We start from the raw sequence: 22,478 nt of genomic DNA on the forward strand, positions 1-22,478 counted from the left end.
TCCCAGTGAAAAGAGGAGAGCAAAGCCATCCGCTTACCACAAAGCAGGGCCACCACAAAGGAAAGATTAAGGGTTTAGAGAGAGGTCAATGTGGGTTTTTCTCTAACTAAACACTTTCCTAAAGTTTCCTTGTGGAAAAAATAATGAAGTCATCTCAGAGTTTTTAAAGAATTTTTATTTCTTTTTCACTGTCTGCATTCGCTTGTCTTCTCAGCATAGATGTTTAATCTTTCTAGGCTTTGTGAATTGGTCCAAATGAATAAGTGGTGAGCTGTCTCTCTAGGAGCTAGAGGCTTATTCTAAGGCCCTAATCACTGAGTAAACACATCTTTGCCCTCCCTCTCTTACAACTGCTATATAATAGTCGAGATTCTAGCACAGTAACCTGGATATTGCAGGGATCGACGCTTTGAAATGCAGAATGGCTGATCCTCAAAAACAGACAGTGCCTGATCTTCCCCTGCCTCTTTCTTCTTTTTAAATTAAATATCACCACAGAAATGCTGTTTTATTGCTTGATATTGTGCATCAGTGCCCTGGATTTTCAAGTTTAGTTTCAGTCAACATTGTTGACTGCACTTATATGGATCTCTGCATGTTGGGCTTATTAGTGGCCCTTTCTGGCCCATGTGTATGTGGTTCTGAAGAACATTGAAATTAAATTAGACAAACATTAATGCAAATTACTAATCCCTTTCCCAAAGTCTAATGTTTAAATGTATTATTCTCTTTATAAACAGTCATTAAGTTTTATCCAAAGCCAGTATATGAGGTGATATACAGGCTTTTTACAAAGACAGCTTGTCTCAAAATTGCATCCCATGTCTTGCTGTATCACTACACGTCAATATCTAGTCTTCAGTGTTACTTTTGATGGAGAGATTTGAAATGACTTTAAATAAGTCTGAAAATAGCATTTACCATATTGTCTCAGCAAATATGTTCAAGTAGGATTTTAAAATAAAGTAAGTAATATATATGGGTATGGAGGAATGGAAAGTTGTAATTTTCTGAATGGTATTTATAGTTCATTGAATACCAGCTATAGGATCATGGTCCTTGAATAGCTCACAGTTTCCCTGTATTTCTCCCAGTCTGCTTTCTATATTTACATACACATAGACTCACTTTCCAAGAGGTGGTCTGAGATTATCATGGAGACACAGCACAGCTCTATGCTGCTGGCAGTGAAACTCAATTACTTGATAGGGTTTCAGAAGAACACGGCACAGAATATTTTGTTTCAAGAGGCCACAAACACCATCCTCAACATCTAGTCTTTGCTAACGTGGTAACTACAATGAGATGTATCAGCGCTCGCAGACTCAATGTGGGATTTGATCCATGTCTCCCATACCCCTTCCCTTGTGTCTTACACATTCTCAGTGCTGGGGCAGCTACCTAGCTCCTCAGCTCCATGAGAGATGTAGCCAGCTGCGCTGACACGTGGCCTTGTGACCAGCTACACATCGACTTACCAAGTAGGTGAGAGGCTGATGTGCTGTGGGCCTCCCCACATCATACGGCTGGATGGAGAGCTGCCAAAACGTCCAGAATGTAGTGTTGCAGGCTTTGGGACTGTAGGCAGCTGTATTGTTACTTACTCATTTTCCTCTTTATTTGGCTACAGATGGGGTGATAACAATACACTGTCATTTTTTCAGGTTGTTTATAATTGTTTCATATCGTAGATGCTGTTGTGTCAAGAGGTGTATTCCTTGCTCAGGGAATTGTTCCAAATGTTATCTTTATTGGGCAGCAAGCCAAAAAGTTTCACTCATTTCCTAAGCAGTCTGTTAATAAGATTTTGATTTTTCATTGAAATGTTGTTATTTTCATGTTCTAAGCATATAATAGATCATGTTTTGATGCTGAAAATAAAATATTAGGAAGCACTGAGAAGATCTATAGATTTGGAGGGATAGACCATTTGACTTGAAATCTACTGGTTTGGGTTTTTTTTTCCCTCTGTGTGCACACGTTGAGATGCTCGGCACCCTCGATAAACACCATAGGGCATACTAACACACAAATCTGCAGCAGTAATTTTAAATTACCAAATAACTTGAGGAAGTTTTCACTGATCTTTTCTTGTGTCTTTTCAGAGAAAGCTTCTTGCTATCTACCTCCACCATGATGAAAGTGTACTAACCAACGTCTTCTGCTCACAAATGCTTTGTGCTGAATCTATTGTCTCCTACCTGAGTCAGAACTTCATAACCTGGGCATGGGACATGACAAAAGAAGCAAACAGAGCAAGGTAAGACTCTTTGGACTGTGAGTGGAGCAGCTTTTCTCTCAAGGAGAAGACCCTTATCTCTGTGTCATCTCTGTGTATCAAATCTTTTGTTGATTGATATCTATTTGAACAAAAAACTTCATGCTTGTTCTTAGCTGATCAATGAAGCTGTGCTGGCTGACGTTAACTGAGAACTGGACCATCCTTGTTTTCATTACAAAGTGACTTCTTATTACTGTGCAAGAAAAAATAGTTGAAGAAATTATTTCCTTTTTATTTTTTTTTTACTTTAGTTTGCAAGCATAGTTTTAGGAACGTGTCTTCACAGTTTTGCATTGCAGTGCTATAATGTTATGTGACACTAATTGTATGTATGTAGGTGTAACTGCATTAGAACTGTCTGGAACAATAACTACTGTTGTCACTGAAAATCTTATTAAAAAAATAACATTCATGTGATAATAGTAAAAACAGATTATGCAAAAAAATTAAAAGCTTGCAATTCATATGAACTTTTTTGAACTACAGTTTTCTTACAGAACATTCCTTTAGTAATGTTCAGATATTTTGATAGCTTTTATTATATTAAAAGCTATCCTGTATCTTAGAGGCCATCATTTTGCTGATGAGTAAAGAAATTAAAACCCTGTAGATTCCACCTCCTTCTACATCTTTTGTATGCTACCAACAAATTTTCTTATCTTTATATAAAGACCTCTCTCTTCTTTAGTTAGTTATCAGTTGATCATCATCTACTGAAAATAATGATTTTATGATTATACTTCTTATATTCAGAAATCAGAATTGTTTGGTTTTCTAACTTGGACCTTATTTTGTCACCTTTATTTACACATAAGATGACTGCTTACCAGGATAATATCTTGTGTATATTAGTATAACGAGAGTTATTCTGACTTTTGAACAAAAGATGCAAGAGTCATTTGGGCTGGGATAAGGTTGGCACTTTTTTACACAATCCCATTGATTATTGAACAACTAAAAGTACCTATTTATGTTTCTTTCCCTTGTGGCTTGCTAGAATAGAGCATTCATGCATTCTTATTCTTAAATGTGTAAATTATAGTTAATATTTCTTTACTGAAAGTGGGCATGGAGAACAGAACAATCTCTTTTTCTAATACAGTTTTTAAATTACACTTGTATTTCACAGGAATTCCGCACTCGACCTTCTGCATTTCGTCATTGGACGAATCAGCGGCTATGTTTCTAGTTTAAGTTATTCTAGAGAAGAGATAAAGATGATGGAAAAAAGCAGTTGCAAAAACAGATAGTTGCAAAAACAGATCAAAAGTTTTTTAGAAAGAAAAGAGAGAGGGAGGAAAAAGAAACATGTAGGTTCTTTCATGGGACCAAATACATAGACTGGAAAGTTGGTTAAGTCTTTTGGTATTGCCATTCACTTGCAGTAAGGAGCCTCCTCCTTTTCTTTTGTCCCACAAGTTGGTGTAGAAGGAAACACTATTTCTAAACCATCTGTAGTGGCTAAGTTCAGTTGACTACCTGCTGTTCTATTGTTTGCTTTTCTATTTAATTCTCTAGTTTCTTTTATTTTACAATGACAAAAAATTGCAGTGTAGTTTCTTTTGAAAAACTGTGTTTGACGGTTTTTTTATGACTGACGATCAACAGCCATGTAATTGCTTTGTTGTGTTTTACTAAAGAAATCTATTAAGTAGCACAACTTTGATACACTAGTAATAAGAGTTTGCAGGTTACAGAGACACCTGTGGTGACCAAAGGGACAGAAGCTGCTTATTAGAAAGAGCCTGTACAGCTGTGTCCTATTAACTCCTTATGACACTTCTTAAAACACTAAATAAAGGACTTGTTTAAGGCTTTATAGCTATTCTCAATGAACCTAGTCAGCAATTGTGCAGTATGATAGGGTTTTTAAGCCTTCATTTTTTTGCTTTCTATTAACAACAACAAAAGAAATTGTCATATTAACAGTGAGGTCAAAAAATAGTAAGGGGTAAACAAGGCATGCGGGCTCAAACTAGAATAATTTCTCTGTTGTGTTTAGTGTCACATCCTGCTCCTTAGACTGTGATTTCTTCAGAGGGGGCATGATGCTTCCTTCTCCCTTTGGAAAGTGCCAATGCACTGTGGGCATTCCCATAAATAAATACTCAGCACCTCTGTTTAATTATTACCCTTCATTAAGTGACACAACAACAGTGGTCTTGGAGGCTATTCTGTTCTGTATCCCTATGAATACAGTTGCTTGTAGCTTTTTATGTGAATGGTGAGAAGACAAGGGTAACAACAGAAGGAACTGCTTTTTGCATGCTGGTGTAGCCCAAGAGCAACTCGTTTGTGCTGTTACAATTGCATTAGTGGAAAAGCCAGGATGAAGGCAGAGGGATCAGGCCCACTTTATTTACAGCAACCAGTAGGGACACCTCAGTGTCAGTAGTAAAAAACAAGTTTTCAGTACTGCAGCATGGCATGAGTAAGTTCAAACAGATATAAATACTTTCCTCATATAAGCCAGAAAATCTTGAATATTCTGATTTATTTTTTTTCTTGCTCTTTGCTGTCCTCTTTCTGACACCTATGGATGTCATTCTGTTCCAAAACCAGTCTTAATAGTACTTTCCATTTTTCTTATTAATGAAATCGCGGTCCATCCTGAACACTGTAGAACAAAACCAGCTTAAAATCTTGTCAGTTTTCCTGATTTTTAATACGCTTCTCAGCTGACACTGATGTAGGGATGTGCTTTGAATCCTGTGTTACTGTACACCGGCACTTTTCAGCTGGAATCTCTCAGTATTGTTCTTCAACACCCATTGCAATAGAGTGAAAAGAGTTCTGTAGGTAGGACTAGAAGTAAAATGCTATCAGTTACCGTGGTGCTTGCACACAGCAGTAGTGCAAGAAGATAAGGCTTACAACTTTGGGAGACAGATTTTAACAAATTTCTAACTACAGCCACCCAAGACGGTTACTTTGTCAAACGGAAGGAGAACTCGAGTTAAGAGGTTGTTTTGTTTTGGCTTCCATAGCTTTTAATTGCCTCTGACATAAGATTTGCAGGAAAGGGAGCAATTACTTTGGGTCAGTGCTGCAAATCATGAATCTTTTCAGTACTAGAATAAAAAAAATCATGATATAATGAAATAATTAGCTTTCATTTAGGAAAATAATGTTGTGTTTTTATGATATTTTAAGGAATCTATGTGAAAGCTTTATCGCGTGTAGTTTAGACTTTAGTTTAGCGAGCAACTGTTTGGAATATTCTTGTAATTTATGTTGTCCGTGGTCAAAGGAGAGAAAAAACCCGCAAAGCTACAGGTGTATCTTTTACTTTCTTGTTATAGTCCACTCAGTTTTGGGTGAATCATGAGCTTAAAAAACACTGTTTCCTTTCCATTGCTTGCTATGGAGATGTGCTACCATGCCACTCCAAACAGCAGAAATACGCTTACGGGAGGTGTCGGGGCAATAGTAGTAGTGTTTACCAGCAGCAGTATTGGCAATTCTGGCCTTGCCTTTTGGTCCGAGCAGGGGGCTGCAGCACCTCACCAGCTGCATCGGGCCATCGCATGGTCTAAGCGATTCCTCAGGTTTCCAGAGAGGTTATGGGATAAGCAGGAGAGCCCAACATGAGCAGCTATAGTTTTGGCACTTTCTGACTTTAAAGAGTTGACTGAATACAATTATTCTAATATAATTATGTATGTGGGAGGTGTTTATGTGTGTGTGTGTGTATATATATATGTATGCAAGTGCATGCCTAACTATTTTTGTTAATTCATTAATATACAATAATATAATGTTTGTATCCAAGACAGATATATAGTGAATATATATACATACGTATATACATGCAGACAAACACTTATGTTTGTACACACAGCATTTACAAACGTAGATTATATATAATGTTAACAGATTTCCAACGTACATAATGTTTACCAGGCAAAGCAATGCCAAAACCATAAAACAGTGACTCGAATGTCTGTAGCAGCTTTTTAGCTTTGGACATCGTTGCCCTTGGGCGCTGTATTTTAACTTTTCTCAGCTCTGATGACAGGTACTTGTTAGTTTTAATGTTCAAATGATAGTTTTTTCATTTTGCTTAAGCTTAGGAAAGAGTTAATTGACTAAAGCGCTTCTCAGCAGCAGGTTGTCTTCACCTGCAGTTTCCATCATCAAGTAATTAGCCATATTCACAGTTGCTGACCCTTAATACTAACCTACTGAATGATGCATGCCTGGATGAAGACCAGTTGACCATATTACTCCAGCTCCCCAATCCTATTTGATCCTTCAGCAAATATATCGCAGGTGTGGGGTCTGTGAGAGCTGGACTTGGTAAGTTAATTTCTCACTGCCTCTTCAGGAGTGACCATAGATTCTGTATATGTTACTTGCAAAACTGTTGGATATGTTCTTTAGGCACTAAACCCTTAACAGGTTTCACAGAACAGTGTGAAAACCTTTTCTATTGTATTTTGCAATATTTTGTTTAATTTACTTTAATAGCAATACAGTGCCAGTCAATAAAAACAGGTCAAAAGTCTAATTAATGTTTTAAAAATAAAGGTTCTCAGACACCAGGCGAGTTTGTCATTTTCTGTATGGTTTGTTTTGAGGAGGAAGAGGAAAGAAGGTGAGGAGGGAACCCTTCTGTTCCATGATTACATCCCACCCGCTCATTTTCTCCTTTTCTCCTTTGCTTTTGATTTTAGTGGCGGTCTTAACAGAATGTCAAGATCAATTTGCAGCATGGTTTAACTCAAGGTTTGCATTCTGCCAGCAGCGATTGTCCTAACGAACAATGCCGTGCGTTCTTGTAACTTCAGAAGCTTTTAGAAGGCTCATGGCAAGGGCAGCATCTAATGACTTTATTAGTGTAGGGTTTCAAAATTGGCTCAGTAATTGTTCGCATCTCTTTGTCATCTAGTCATAATTACTGCACAGTATTGTGTGGGGTTGCACTTGTGAATAGTTTCCTAATAGCACTGAAACGAAGAAAAAAGGAAAAGGATAAAAGGTGATTGTCTCTTTAGATGGAGAACAAAACACTCTGTATATAGATGATGGTTAAACTGTTTATTATACACCCACCAGAAAAGGTAAACTATCCCTGCTTAAATATTTATATGATTCAAGGTAATTTCATGTTAGGAGTCTAAAAATGTCCAAATTTGGAAGACTAAAAACCCGCAGAGAATGCATTTTACTGTGATTGTGATTAGTAAGATACGGATGTTTCGATAATATTCAACTATAAATAGAAAGTAGTCTCTCTGCTGATGTGATGAAGGTTTTCAGTGCATCATTTTATATGCCTATAGCCATGCTTTAAGGTCATTTGAAAAAAAAAAACCAAAACATTATTAAAACCACAGGAATTAACTAAACTGATACATTCTAAGCATATATTTTAAGTCCCCACTATAAAACCAAATCCTAAAGCAAGTTTTATCCTGCTGTACTCAAACTATAGCCTAATTCATTAAACTTATTGAACAGAAAAAGATGAAAGAATAAAACTCTGTAGTGTCCTGTGCAAAAGAGATGAAGACAGAAGAACAGGTAGTCAAGACAGACTTGTTGGACTGTTTTGAGGAAGGAGGCCCATCTAACTACAGGAGTCCACAACCGCACCAGTGAAGTCTAGTGCTAGGTGGAATTGAAGCAGTAGAGAAATTTAGCTGCATGTGTGCATCTAAATCAACCATCAGAAGAAATCATTGAGCTGGCAGAGTCAGAATTGTTTGTACCAAAATGCAGCTGAAAGGCGTAAATGAATCTGCTTGGTACTGCAGGGTGCCCGATCAGGACAAAGAATTCTTGCAGAAGTGGAGATGCCCATCCTCTTCCTTTAGGTTTGACCTCTTGCCTCTCCTTTTTGTTACCATTCTCACTGTCTGTGGGTCTTGAAGAACTGCAGATAACAGCGTTCACTCCGTGCCTGGCCAGAAAGTTCAACTGTACCTGCGTCATTCCTGACTGATGGTTGTCTGACCTAATCTTTAGTGTGAGGGAGGTTTCTCAGCATTTCTCCATAACCAGTTCCAGTACTTGACTTTCACTCCCTTTAGGTAGTTCACACTAATATTTAACTGAAGTTTCTTTTGCAGCAATCAATGACAATTATATCTTGGTTCACTCAGTAGGCAATGAGGTCTTCTCTTCCTTTCTGCTGCTGTGTTCTTTGGACTTAAATGGTGCTATTATGTTTTCCTGCAGTTTTCTTAAACTAAGCAACTGTGATTCCTTCAGCCTTTCCTTGTAGCTTGTCCTTTTGTAGACATTTGTTGTTGCAACCTTCATACGGTCCTTCTGTAGTTGGTCCACATCTTTACTGGTGCACTGCGCCTAAAAGTGCCACCTTAGTGCTAAATGCAGGAAGAGGATTATTTCATGTTTTACAAACCGTGCTTCTGTTTACTCACCCCAATATGATGCTTGTCGTCTTCACATCATGACTTTTTTTCTTCCCTTACTGCTTGATTCTTATTCTGTATTTGTGCAATTGTTCCTCCTGCTTCGAGACTTTCATTGACCTTGTTGAATTCCATTTTACTTGTCAGGATGTTTCTCCGATTTATGAAGATTAATCTGAATTCTTTTAATGACTTCCAATGTGCTTGTAGATTCTCCCACTTTACTACCATCTGTAAAGTAACTGAACATACTCTTATCTAGGTTATTATTAAATCTACCTGTAGCAAGCCTTGAATATTCCTTAGCAAATCATATATTACATGCCTTTCTAATATGATAGGCAGTAATCAAAACTACCACTGATATGTAAGCGCATCTTCTGTTTTCCATTTTTAGTACAGCTTTTTAACAGGGGGTCCAGGTATATTTTATTATACTTTTACCAGTTATTTTTATCTGGTGTCCAGTGACATCAGAAAGGATGGATTAATGAGTTTCTAGAGGGATGTATTTTAGACTAAACGGGGTTATAAAGTATTTACCTAATCTGTTTGAACCTTGCAGGATGAAATTAGGGCTTCCATGTTTTATGAAGAGATAGATAACCCACTCATCTAGGCTTTACTCTCACGTAAAAAAAAAGTGGATAAAATCATGCTTTTTACATCTGAATTCCTGGATATTTAGTGTGTGAATACTAAAGAGGATATCTACATCATTTGATTAAGGCTGCTTTATACATGCTTAAACCATGCCTTGTATCTGTTGCATATTCTCCCTTGTGTTTGAGTCAACAGTTATGACCCTACCAATGTGGGTAAGACAATAACTGTGTATTATGGAGACTATGAATAGCAAGCTTATTTTAATATACTGTTTCAAAACCTCAGCTGTTACTTTTTAAAAATGTAAATACCTCATACAAAAATGTTATTTTTACATTAACGTTTTAATGAGTCTTAGCTTGACTTTGCAGACTATATAATTATTATTAAAAATAATCAGAAATCTTGTATACTTAATATTCATCATTGTTTTCTTCATGCTCAGGAAAGAAGTTACTGGTTTTTTTCACACCCATTTCTGAAGTTTTAATGTTTCTTAAAGTAAGGCTGGCCTTGGGAAGTATCTGTCCCAAAATCATCCCTGTTGCGGACTGAACACCAGTTCACACTGAAAAGGAATAGATATTTTAGAAGAGGTTACCAGATTTTGTCCTGCTTTTTGAGCAGGACTTCAGGCTGAGATGATACAGCAAAAAAACATCTCCGATGCAACCTTCCTGTTAAAAAGTCTTTTGCAAGAAGCATGGTGGGCACCACGTGCCAAAGGTCCTCATTTTAGGAAGAATTTTTCCAAACTTTTCCCACCAGTGTGTAAAAATTAAAAGTAACTGCAGGAATATTTATATGAGTAAGACTGTAACAAATAACCAGATCTCTGCTATTTAAGTTGGTACAGAAAATAAAAAATTTATCTAAAATCCTGTGCAATTTTTTCTATTTATTTTAATACATTTTATCCATACATTTGAGAGTAGAGTTCTCTCTCTATGGAAGAGAATTTGCCCTTTAGTGCACTAGACAGATTTTCTAATACAATTGTTAACCTTAAGGTGCTGGGGAGAGTTTAAGAAAAGCAAAAGCAAAGGAGAGCTCTCAGTTTTTCTTTGAACATACCAAAAACGTTGAAAATGTAGCATCAGGTGTCCCTCTTTGCACATTCCAGGAGTACGCTACAATGTATGATGTGCAGCTTGCTCTGCATTAGTTTTCCTTCTGCAGGTTTACTTGATTACCAAAAAAGAGCTAGAATTAGCGTTTTAGATTTAGTTACTCTTTCTGCAAGTATACTATGCCATGACTGCTTGGTGGTTTTATTTTGTTCATAATGTCTTGACAAGATGGATTAATTTGGGGATGTATGCAGAGCTATTTGTCCTATCAGATTGTATCATCAGTTTGATTTTAGTAGATAACTGAAAACTGATACCGCAACGGAGGACAGGCATTGAGTAGTTAGTATTTGGTTTCAGGGATGACTGGTGGTGTCCATGGCTTTCAAAGCCACGCCAGTTGCCACTTTTCTGAGTGGAAAGAGAAAGGAGACTGAGTTCCTCTGCTCTTTTAGAGTCCTTCTGCTGGATCAAGGGCAGCAGGCAGCAGTGCTGCATTGCACTGTGATTTTTAATGGAAATGCAGAGGACTCTTATTGCTCAGAATCATCACTTCTACTGGAAGTTCTTCCTTTAATTCCTCTTCAGTTCTTTAATTCTTTGGAAGTTTTTCCTATACTGGATAAGAGTAGGAATCATTTTGAACCAGTTCACATTGGAAAATACAACATGACAGTTTGGGAGCCGACAAATGCCTCTGCCTTGTGCCCCCTTTAGAGACTGGGCACCAGAGATGCTTTTACCTTACTAAACTGCTTAAATTGAAATATTAAAGGAATATTTGCATTTTTCTAAAGTATTTAGCATCATAGCTTTTTTTGTTTGCTCATGCTCATGGTGTGGTAAGGAGGGATCTTGCATAATCATGGATCCAAACTTGACTGCAGTAGATCCTGTCCATATGAATAAGAAAAATGTAAAACAACATAATACATGAGCAGGAGATATATAAAGAAACACTGAGATAATACCAGTTATTGTAACGATGAAACACCTCCTGTCAGGAACAGCTACCGTCTCCCACCTAGTGGCTTCCCCTCCGCCCCACCAAAAGCAATACATATTTTGTGGTGTAAACAGGTATCATACAGATCAAAAGGTTTCCAGAGATCAAAAAATATTGAGCTCTGAGACCAACACTCTTGATGATCAGCACTTTGGCCAGAGGTGGCAGATTTTGTTGTTAAAAATTAAAAGCTGCATTTTCTCACAAAACCACATTATTGCTAAATCCCAGCATTTACAAAGTTCTATAGAGCATATGTGAGATCAGAAGCTGTGGTAGACCATAGACTTAAGTTGTAATAACTATTCCCTTTGGTTTTGAGACTCAGTAATATTTTAAACTTTTTTTCTTTAGATTTTTAAAGCTGTTATTTTTTCATAATTGCCTTCTAGGAGCTTTTTTTTAAAAGTAATATTAAATAAATTGCATTTTATGATAAAATTACAAAAAAAGTTATGCCAGGAGTGTATTTTAATATAAGGTGTCACATAATAGCTGGTAGGGAATGATAACGTTGTTTTCTGGGAAGTTAACTTACTGCAAACAACTCTTCGCATGGGTTATCTCAGAGTGCACGTAGAGGGATAACTGCTGTGAGGTAATCAGCAACCCCCCAAATTAACATCTTCATTTTACCAGGGTAATTTTTCCTGTGTGCGGCTTTTACTTACGGAGTGAACTATGTCTTAAGAATTAATACCTATTCAATCTACATTTAAAAAATTAAGATAAGTTTGTAATTTTTTTTTTTTAGCGTTTGTTTCTGTATTTGTCAAGCCATGGTCAGTGTCCATGTTTATTCTGCAGCTTTAATAACTGCTGGTTTCATTGCTAGCAAGTCATGAAGGAAGTAAAGAAATGATGCTGTCTGCCAAAACCATTACTTTTCTTAATAAACTTTGTTCTTGTAACTTTTGAAATTTTTTTAATGTTTTTTTCCTTCATAAAGTGCTTTTTTTTTGCCTTTCTCATACTTCTCCGTCCTTGAATATTTTTGTAATTTAAAAATAAAAGGACTAGTAGGCTACCATTTGCCCTCGCTTTCTGGCAGTATTCCTCTATTTCCACTTTTGGTTGGAGATCACAGTAATCCAGCATGTTGTGGAAAACAGTTCTCCCTGGAGGGACATCTGACTCTTTGATACACTCCACAGGCAGTTCTCTTGGCAGCTCTGGAGATGCCACTGAAAGATCTGGCACACTTCTGTTTAGATGAAAGTAAGAAAATCCCTTGTTAGTGATGTATAGAGTAAGATACTGGTTATTGCACCAAATTGTTTTGGTCCTACTCATGTACTTCTGACAGTAAATATTAGCACAGAGAAGTTTGGGGGTTTTTTTGCTGGTTATGAATGTGGGAGAAAGTGAAAAGGGCTGCAAGAAAGGCAGAGAAGGAAAAAAAATGCAAAATTAGTTAAGTAGTTGCGAAATCTATTAAAAGGGGTGAGAAAAACTGAACAGGCTTTGTGAATGAAAATTCAATTCCTACCCATCTAGTAAAATGAAAAGAAGAGACACGTTACAAGTAATTGCTGAGGGCTTACCACTGACTTGGCAAAGAGCACGTGTGTGTGTGAGTAATCACTGGTGAACAGGAGTTACACAGTGTAGGCATTGGAGATTGCTGCTGCTCTTTATTCAGTGTTGCATCATTTGACTGCTTTCACATTTTTGATGGCTTAACTACATTTTAGTTTAACAGACAAGTGGGGTCTTACTTGATTCCAAAGGTCAGGATCTATTTCAATGGGTCATGTCAGCGAGAAGAGTTTCTCGTGTCTATTCGCTCTGCTCTGAAGATACGCATTGACAACCACCAGCCAGTCATTCATCCCCCACAAACATCCTCATCGCAGCTGCCCGTGCTGTAATCTGGACATTCATTATTCAAAGTTGGAAGTGTTGGGGCGAAGAGTTGTTTCTCATTCCTCCCCCAAGAAAGACAAAGGCTGCCTGATGGCAGAGGTGGCAAATCTGTGGCATTCGGGTCAGAATTGGCACGAGCTCCTCTTGTAACTGGTACGTGGGCAAGCTGGCTGCTGTCCCTGCGAGCTGAGCGGATTGCGACAGCAGCAGAGGAAGGGAAGTGATTCAAAAGGCAGGGCAGATGGTACCACTGGCTGTAAGAAGTGACCCCAAGAGGAAGAAAACCTACCATGATGGGAGATGTTGGCATCTGGCATCTGTTCTGCTGTTACCTAAGCTAACACATACCTAAAGTATGTGTACCCTTACAACAGCCTGGCATGATGTGCCATCTTCTGCAGCCAGGGAGTTGAAACCTGTTCCCAGCCCTGATTATAGAGAACCCTGAGGTATCATAATCTGATAGGTTTTATATAGTCAGGCAGAAGTTCCACATATAAAAATCCGTCTCCTGAAAAAAAATTATTTAGGAAATCTTTTAACTTAATGAAATACCTACTTCATTCAGAATTCTCTGTGTACAAAACCCATACCTATAAAAGCATATTTTGAGACTGAGTTATGGGGTAACTAACTGGTGAATTGATTTTTTAAAAAAAAAAAAAAAAGAAAAAAAAACACTAAAAAATGCAAACCCAACACCTTTAACTAGTGCAACTAGTATTGTAATAGTCTCTTAGTCTTGTTCCTTCTAGCATTATTCTGTATAGCACATTTTCACCTCCAGTTCGATATTTTGTTTTCCCATGAAACTTGAGTGCTTTTCTTCTGTGGTGTGTTGAAGACTCCTAAACAGTTTTAATACACAAGTTTCAGGAATTCATTTCAATTGTCCACTGCCTTTATTACTTCGGGAGTGAAACCTTGAACTCACAGAAGTCATTTTGCTGTGGAAGATCACCATTGACTTCTGTGAGGCCAAGATTTCACTTATGTATTCCCACCTTGAAAAGCAAACATCAAAAAAACATTATTTAGCTTAAGAATTCATATGTCCAGACTTTACGGATACTTTATTTTATCTTTACGAGATAATATGTCTCTACATAGCCATTTCCGATACAGCAGTCTCTGTTTTGCGTTTTTGATATTGTCTTTGTGTGTGAACGTTCCGAGTTGCAAAAAACAGAGTATGAAGGAGGCAAGGAAAGGTATTTGCCAGTAACATTTATGGGTTTGAAATACTTGCTAGCTACCCCTGCTCATTGCCTTCCATCCAACTATGGCCAGAGTTACACTACAAATTTTCTCTGAGGAGGGTTTTTAATACTTCAAGTGCTTCAAACAAACCCAATGTTGTACTCATCAGGCTTATCAATTTTTATCCATTTTATTAGATACAATCTATATTGATTAAAAAAAATTACAATTTTGAATCTTTTCAGTATCTTTGAGAAGAAACGACTTGGAACGCTTGACACTTTGATGCAGTTTGTCTTTTCAAATAGATTTGGCTTCTAATGCATGTGACAACAGGACTTTGCTCTTCAGTTAGACCATACATTTCAGAGTAGTTGTTACCTAAAATATTATCATAAGGCATAAGAAAACACACGATTTAAGTTGCCTTTCATGAACATAATTAAGAATTAATAAGCCTGTACCAGTGGCTAGTAATCAGAATTTCCACTGTTTTGCCTTTTGTGACCCGTGTTATTAAAAGTCCATTATTTTTACAGACTTTATTAAATTGGATCTTATTAAAGCATTCTATATTTGCATTTGGTCTTTCATAATTCATTATTATTATGACATTTACTTTTTACCATCAGATCTGAAAACATATCATAAGCTACCCTTTTCTCTTGAAAGAAATGCTAATTTCAAACAGTCCTCTAATGGAAGAGAAAAGCTTTATCAGTTTTTTCATTTATTCAAGATCGTGTTAAGAATACTAATGCTAGACTTCTGTATGCTAATATCTAAGAGCTTTTTTTGGTCAAAAGCTTAGAATTATTGTTTTTTAGACCACAGTGCTAAGTATGTCACTGGCAGGGCACTAGTACAAAAGGAAATACAATTCTGAAGTACCATGTTTTAATTCTATGACTGATAAAAACATTTCTTGATCTTTCATTATTAAATTATACTTTTGTTTGAAATTATACTATTTTTATATTTCGCCCTGTTTACTGGATTATGGCTATACTTAGTTTCTCTTTAGAAGTTTTTAACAATTGATCTAGCATGATTATTTAGGGGAGGTTAGTTTTGGATTATAGCCTGCAGAATAGTGTAACAGGAAATGGAGTTCTGCATCAAATAAATAACTGTCTCAACCAGTTATTAATTTTTTTAATTTAGACAATCTGGGGTCTGTCGTATTTGTATATATGCTCATAATTTAATCATAAAAAGGGATAAAGAGCTCTAGAATTGAATGCAGAAGCCTAGATATTAAACAGTAGATAACATTCAGGTAAACTGGTGAGTTTAGCATAATTATTTTTTAAAAACTAACTTCTAAAACACCTCTACAATGTTAACTGTGGGGGTTTTTTTCTCCACATAGGTTTCTGACGATGTGCACTAGACACTTCGGGAGTGTTGTAGCTCAAACAATTCGAACTCAGAAGACAGACCAATTTCCACTTTTCCTTATTATTATGGGAAAACGATCATCTAACGAAGTATTGAATGTAATACAAGGTACAGTTCTTGCTTTATGTTAAAAATATTTCTCATGTAAGTGTTGAAACTGTTAGACCTCTTTGCTAACCTTTTCTTTTTTAAGATGTTCAGAATATGAATTTATTGCACAAAAGAAACTTTCAGTTGCCACAATATAAATAGCTACTATTCAGAAATGAATTAATTAACATGATATTAGAGATTGAAGTTGCCATGACTGTAGTAGAATCATAGTTTGGTTTTCATTTTTTTAAAGTAGAAGCTAAATTTCCTAAATAAGGAGCTACACTTAGTTTTCCAAATATATATCCAGATATGTCCCTGATTTCCAAAAGATTTTGGCTGCACTTTTTGTGTAGTGCCAGAATGTATTTAGTTCTTTGCTTGTAGTTCCTTGTTAATATGTGGACTCCTGTTGCATGTAGTGGGCTAATATTTGAACGTGAGTTGCTTTTTCAGACCTGCCTGCAGTGTTGAGATCCCAAATCAGATGAGAATTTAAGTTACTAATATAATCTCACATAAATGAAGCTTTCTGGCTTACATGAGCTTTTTGGCATAACCATTCCTCTGATGTTACTGACAGCAAGATGACTTAGATGTGAAGTGATGCCCTTTGACTGCTGTTCTCAGTAACTCTTCAAATTAAAATACATCAAAGAATGGCTGCCTCTCATTTCTTCTGCTTTCTCCACAAGTTTGTCTTCATGACACTGTGTCCTCATTTATTTATTGCTTATATCTACCAATTTTCATTCTAATCTTCTTATTTTCCTGAGGAAATTCAGCCTCAGGAAATACTGCCTTTTGCAGACAGCATTACTGTTTGTTTCTGCATATGGGATTAATAATTTTCTTGAGGCATATGCAGTGCTCCTTCCTATGGACAAAATTGTTAATTTTGCATGGATTTTGTCTCCTTAGTGCAAGGTACAGCACAACACTAATTCGTGGTACTTCTGTCACTTATAAAACTTATTTCATACAAATAATCTTATAAATAGATTTATTTTTTTTTTAAACTTTGCAGCATAGTTCAGCACCTGTGTTACCCCACTGAAATCAGTGATGCTTACTGGCTTAAATTACTTAACTGTTTTAGCAACTTGGTGACTCAAAGTCACAATACAGTGCAGCTTTATATTACAAAATAATCCAAATTATTTCCTTGCATTCATTAAGTTCTAATGATTTGTCAGGTTTTCTGCAATCTTTTGAACTAAACTAAACTAAAGTGGTCATCTGTTGCAGCCTTACTTAAGTTTATCCTTTAACAAAAATCAAACATGCTTTGCCTGTTATTTTCCCATGAATTGGGACACTGGTGTCTTTTAACAATATGCCCTCCAATGAATGGTAGTCTCTGAAGTCATGCGTGTTGTAGCATGCGGGATAACATTTTCTGCTAAGGTAGCAAATGCTAGAAATGGGAACAATGAGGGCCTTTCAGGGCTGGGTGAGAAGGCATGTTTACAGAAGAGATACAACAATATAGAAACTTAAGTCCCAGTGGCGTTTATTGAAATGCAGACTGTCTAAGTTTGCTTTCGATTTTTATTTTCTCCTGGGGTTGGAAACTATGGGGACAGTTTCTGTTTTCTTTAGTGGTACTGTGGCTTCTGGTTAGTTTACTTCTTTTGAAATTTTAACCAGCATCACCAATATAAATCTAGCTCTTGTTGGTGGTGTTCTGCTAGGGTCCAAAGGCTGTTTAGGCTGGCAGATGTTAAGAGTTCGTAGTTTTCAACCATTTATCATGGTCTAAGACCTTTTAGTTACTGTGACAAGTGCCATTACTGGCTAGCCTAGTCTTCAGTTTAGGAAGAGAAACCAAAGACTGAGTTCATCTTGGTAGGAAAAATGAAACTAATCTTTCAGTCTTACTGAAGACTGGACACACACTGGTAGAAAAATGAGAGGAGGTATCTGTTTTCCTATGCATGTGCTGTATTTCTTCATATATACACAGATGACTTACTTTTCCGGTATTATTAGCTTTACAAGTTTTATCAGAAGTAAATACATTGAAGAGAATATATTATAATATTTGAAATCTTACTGCTAGTTATACCTGAATAAAAATGCATGTGCACACATCCATTCCATCACTGTATTCTGATTTTTTCTGATTTTTTTAAACAAATCCACTTGGATGCTGCTGCCAACATCCTACCTTTTGTTACCTGACTAAGCCGTTGCTCCCTGATTATACCTGGGAATTCTAAAACTATCAAATCAATTTTATGTCACTGAACCCCAGGTATATTACTTTCCCTTAACATCAGTGATTAAAAGAAAAAAGAGAGTTACTCCATACAAGCACAAAAGCAATTGTTCAGATTTGAACCACCTAAAATTTTAGCCTATGATCAACATTTGTTTGTAAAAACAATTTTGAATTTTCAATAAAAAGGCAAACTAAAAGCATTCTGCTGAGATATTTGCATTTTCTACTCTGCCTTTTTTCTTTTTAATTCTGGCTATTTCTTACGGAATAATTCTAAAATTACTTTTTTTTTGTTTAATAACTTTAATGATATGAAGTTCAGCTATCTTCCTTTGTTGCTAGGTAACACAACAGTGGATGAGCTAATGATGAGGCTGATGGCTGCAATGGAAATCTTCAGCGCCCAGCAGCAGGAAGACATAAAGGATGAGGTGAGAATCGAAAGTTACTGCAGATACCTACTGGCTTCCACAAATCGTTGGGGATGCAAAATGTTTCTTTAGCCAATGAAGTTGGGTATGATGTGTTTTAGTGTCTCTTCCACCATCAGAAATTAAAAGCGTTAAGTCTCCTTTGTGTATTTATTTGAGTCTCTCAGAAAAACTCCTTCTTATTGGTCTTGTCATTTTCAGTTTGTTTCCTTTTTCTGAATATTAGTCATGAGTAACCGTTTATATTTACTGTGGTGTTACAGAGCTTAATATCCTCATACAAGGAAACGACAATCAGATTTTTTCCCAATGACCAGCTCCAAGTCATAGGTAGAAAACAAAAATAGATTGATATATTTTAAATATATAGCATTAAAAGGGGATTGAAAAGCAATCTTAACAAGAACTACGGCAGTAGTGAATCACCATTCAGAACAATGCAGAATGGAAAAGTGATGACAAGACTTTTCAAAAACAGTGTTTCAATTACACAGAAGTAGACACAGTGAGGTATACAGTTGAAAGATGTTTATCTGTTACTCCATAAATTGAGAGTGACATTTTGAAGGAATGAAGTACTTAGGAATTTATAATAATAGGTGTGTTGCCATTCAAGATTATTCTTATCCTGTTGTATGGACATTGACTGACAATAATTCACTAAACACATTCCTCATATTTAAATCTTGTCTCTCATTAGTATGAGATTTACCGATTATGGTTATAATAATATGAAGGTATGGTATCTGCACAATAATATCTGCAGTTCATTTTTTCTTCTTTATTTATGCTACCTGTAATTCATTGGTAAAGAAATTTACTTTAGTTTTGTTAATACTGAACACAAATTTTAATATGAGGATTACAACAAAAATCCAAGGCACAAGATAATTGAACTTTTTTATTGCATTTTAACAGGAATATGTTGGATATGGGGGTTTTTTGATGCTTTAATAAGAAGATAACATTCACATCATAGATGAGTTCCAAGAAAGCTTCAGAACTGAAAACTATTAAAGCTGATAGAAAAGAAGAAAACAGAAAGAAGGAAAAGCATATAAAGGCAGAGAGATAAGAGTAAATAAGGGCAGGAGAAGGAACTAAAAGAAGGAGTGATAGAATTGGAACAGGGGGAGGAACAGGAGACCAGAACAGTTGTCAGAGCAGAGGACATCAGTATTTAGGAGAGAAGAACGTGCGGGCAAGGGAGATAGTGATTGACCTACCATAAGAGGATAAAACCGAGTGGGTTTGCAACTGAGAAATATCTGGGTGTAAGGGAAACAAAGCTTAAAGAAAGAGAAGAATCAGTAGCCTTGAGGCCATGATCGCAGAACTGGGGACTGGCTTCTGCATCCTGAGCTGCTGTCAGTCTTTCACTGGATGGCCAAGAACAGTGACAGTCCGGTACCGTACGTCCCCACCATGGTGATACGGATGTCTCCTGACTTCTTACTCCAAGTGCTCTACCTATGTAGGGAGAATGGAAAATTAATTTTTATACATTCCTCCCAAATCTACCTTTGTCCAAGTCTTCTGTAGTCCTTTCTCGCATTGCCTTTTTTTTTTTTTCCTGTCACTGAGAGCACCAGTGACATTTCTTCTCCAACAGGAGTTTTTTCTAGCACTCTTTGATATTCAGAAAACTAATGGAAAATTTCATAAACTTTGGGGGCAGATTTCCAGATTTCTATGGGTTCTATACACAAATAGGATATACCTTGGCTCCACTTGTTACAAGCCCACTGAGAAGGTGAGCTCAAACACTTTCAACTTTGAAGCAGGAAGTTTAAAAACAAAAAATAACCTCGCTTTATGAAATTACTATTCCAGAGAGGGAGTATTTGACAAGCAGTCTGTACTCAATAGAGGGCTTGGGCCTGAAAAAAAAAATTGCCTTTTTGTGGTTTGCTACGTAACATGTAGCTTTCTTGTAAGTCTTGTACTTGACAACTTCAAGTGTTCAAACATCAACACCTTTTCTTTTTTAAGATCTTATTGCAGTTGGTGCAATTTTTTTCCCAAATATTACAATAGCAAACAGGATACAGAGTCCGGTTTCTGTTACTGTTTTCTTAATAGCAACAATAAGTCATCACAAAACCACAAGAAGATAAGCAGAAAATTCTTTTGTGTTTTAAAAAAAGAAGTCATCTATATAGCTTGGCTGTAAACAGAAGTGTGTGTGAGAGAGAAATGGAACTGGAAACACTTGTAAATAACAGCATGAAGTCATTAATGAGTCAGTTCATGCAGCTGAACTTCACTTTGGATTTTTAACTTGCATGCACATGAAAGCTTCCAACACAGCTCTTGCATAATTCTGTTTAGCACAGCATGTTTTGCAGTGCCCTCTGATGGTTATTTCAGTACAGGATGACTATTACCACTGCCAGCTAATGGTACAGGTGTTTGCCGTGACGTTGGCTGTAGCTGTTGAGGCATCGCTTTACAGTCAGCTCCCTGCCACTGGTTATCGACTGATGGCCTACGCAGGATGCTCAGAACAGCATCACTGATTGCTCTCACCTCAGCAAAGTGAGTCGTGTCATTAGCTGGTGGTAATAGCATGGTTAGCTAAATCCTATGCTTTTGTATCTATGTATTAATAAAATTTACTGGTGTAGCCTCATAAAATTTTAGTCAGGCAAATTTGGGGCATATTTGTGTAATGTCAAGTCCTAAAATACTGTCATTTAACCAGCAATTGGATTTAATTTTTAGATTTGTATATTATGTTTGATTAAGCTTTTTCTTACATAATCTCCAAAGAAATACCTTAAAGACATTCAGATGCACATGTGTACTCATAATAATCCAACGTACCTGTCTTGAGGTACGGTCATGCGTAATTTAGGCACCCATTTTCTCTCCCAAGCTTTCTTAAAGGGAGATCAATCTGGCCTCCCATTCTTTTCCCTGCCCCTCCAAAGCTTCTGGGTCAATCATGAACCATTGAGCCTCTTGCTTGCTGCCTGTCAGCTGTGTTGGCCAGATGACATTTTGGAAACCCCCTGCCTCTTTTGGATCACACTGTTGACATGCCATGGTAGATATGTGGTCTAGCTGTCGTGCTGTCTGCTTTTATAAGTTTGCTACTTCAATTGCCATAGTAACAAGTCACAAATAATAAAATATGATCAGCAGTTACTGACATTGTGCTCACATGGCACTTCTGATAAGAAGTGACCAATGGATGATTAAATGGTGGGTTCAGTGGCATCAACAGCAGGAAGGCCAGTTGGCCAGGACATGCTCCCACCCATGACAGTGCAGTCAGGTCTAGGGTCTGAAGACCAACCTCAGGCTGTGTACGCAGAATTTACCCCTGAGGCTACATTAATGATTTCATACATCTGATGGACATATTTTCCTTTTCTAACCATCTTTGCTCCTCTGGCCTCTACTACAGATGTTGCTATCTCAACTACTGTTCCGACAGTGAGGCTGTGGATATTTTGCAAAGAGGAAATAAGTGCCACTGAGGAGTTTCTCCTGTAAGCAAAGAGGGTGTCTCAGAGCAGGGACAACCGGCCTCGGCCACTGGTGATCAAGGTGTGGACTGAGATTTTTCAGGGACTGACTTTGAAAAGAGCACGCAGTATCAGTTCCTCTTAAGTGTCAGTGCCTGATGCTGGACCTAGGAAAACAAATAATAATTGTAAAATATTGAAGGCCCTGGAATGTCTGTTTATAAATACCCTGTTAGCTGGCTTACTTTAATTGGATAGTTAAATAATCATCTCAGCATGGCATGATGGGCCCAAATAGATCTGACTTAGTTCCTTTGTGAGATTAATGTGAAGAGATACGTGATTAAATCCTGGCATTACAGCACAACACACCTGTTCTGGGCTGATCCTGAACATTTTTTCTCCATTGCCTGAGGAGGAGGCTTCTCAAAGGATTACAGTAACACT

The 22,478-nt window shown here is 37.0% G+C and overlaps 1 protein-coding gene across 1 annotated transcript in view; it reads left to right on the top strand.

Moving 5' to 3' along the window:
- FAF1 (Fas (TNFRSF6) associated factor 1) overlaps window positions 1–22,478 on the top strand; it is a gene marked incomplete at its 5' end in the record, with an annotated part of 59,308 nt that overhangs the window by 11,450 nt on the left and 25,380 nt on the right. Inside the window, 3 exons of the mRNA XM_009696917.1 lie at window positions 2,106–2,260; window positions 15,782–15,918; window positions 18,470–18,558. Coding sequence (XP_009695219.1) covers window positions 2,106–2,260; window positions 15,782–15,918; window positions 18,470–18,558 — 381 coding nt within the window. The remainder of the gene's footprint in view (window positions 1–2,105; window positions 2,261–15,781; window positions 15,919–18,469; window positions 18,559–22,478) is intronic.

The sequence above is a fragment of the Cariama cristata genome, unplaced genomic scaffold (assembly GCF_000690535.1).
Source record: "Cariama cristata isolate BGI_N322 unplaced genomic scaffold, ASM69053v1 scaffold13763, whole genome shotgun sequence".
Classification (NCBI taxonomy): domain Eukaryota; kingdom Metazoa; phylum Chordata; class Aves; order Cariamiformes; family Cariamidae; genus Cariama; species Cariama cristata.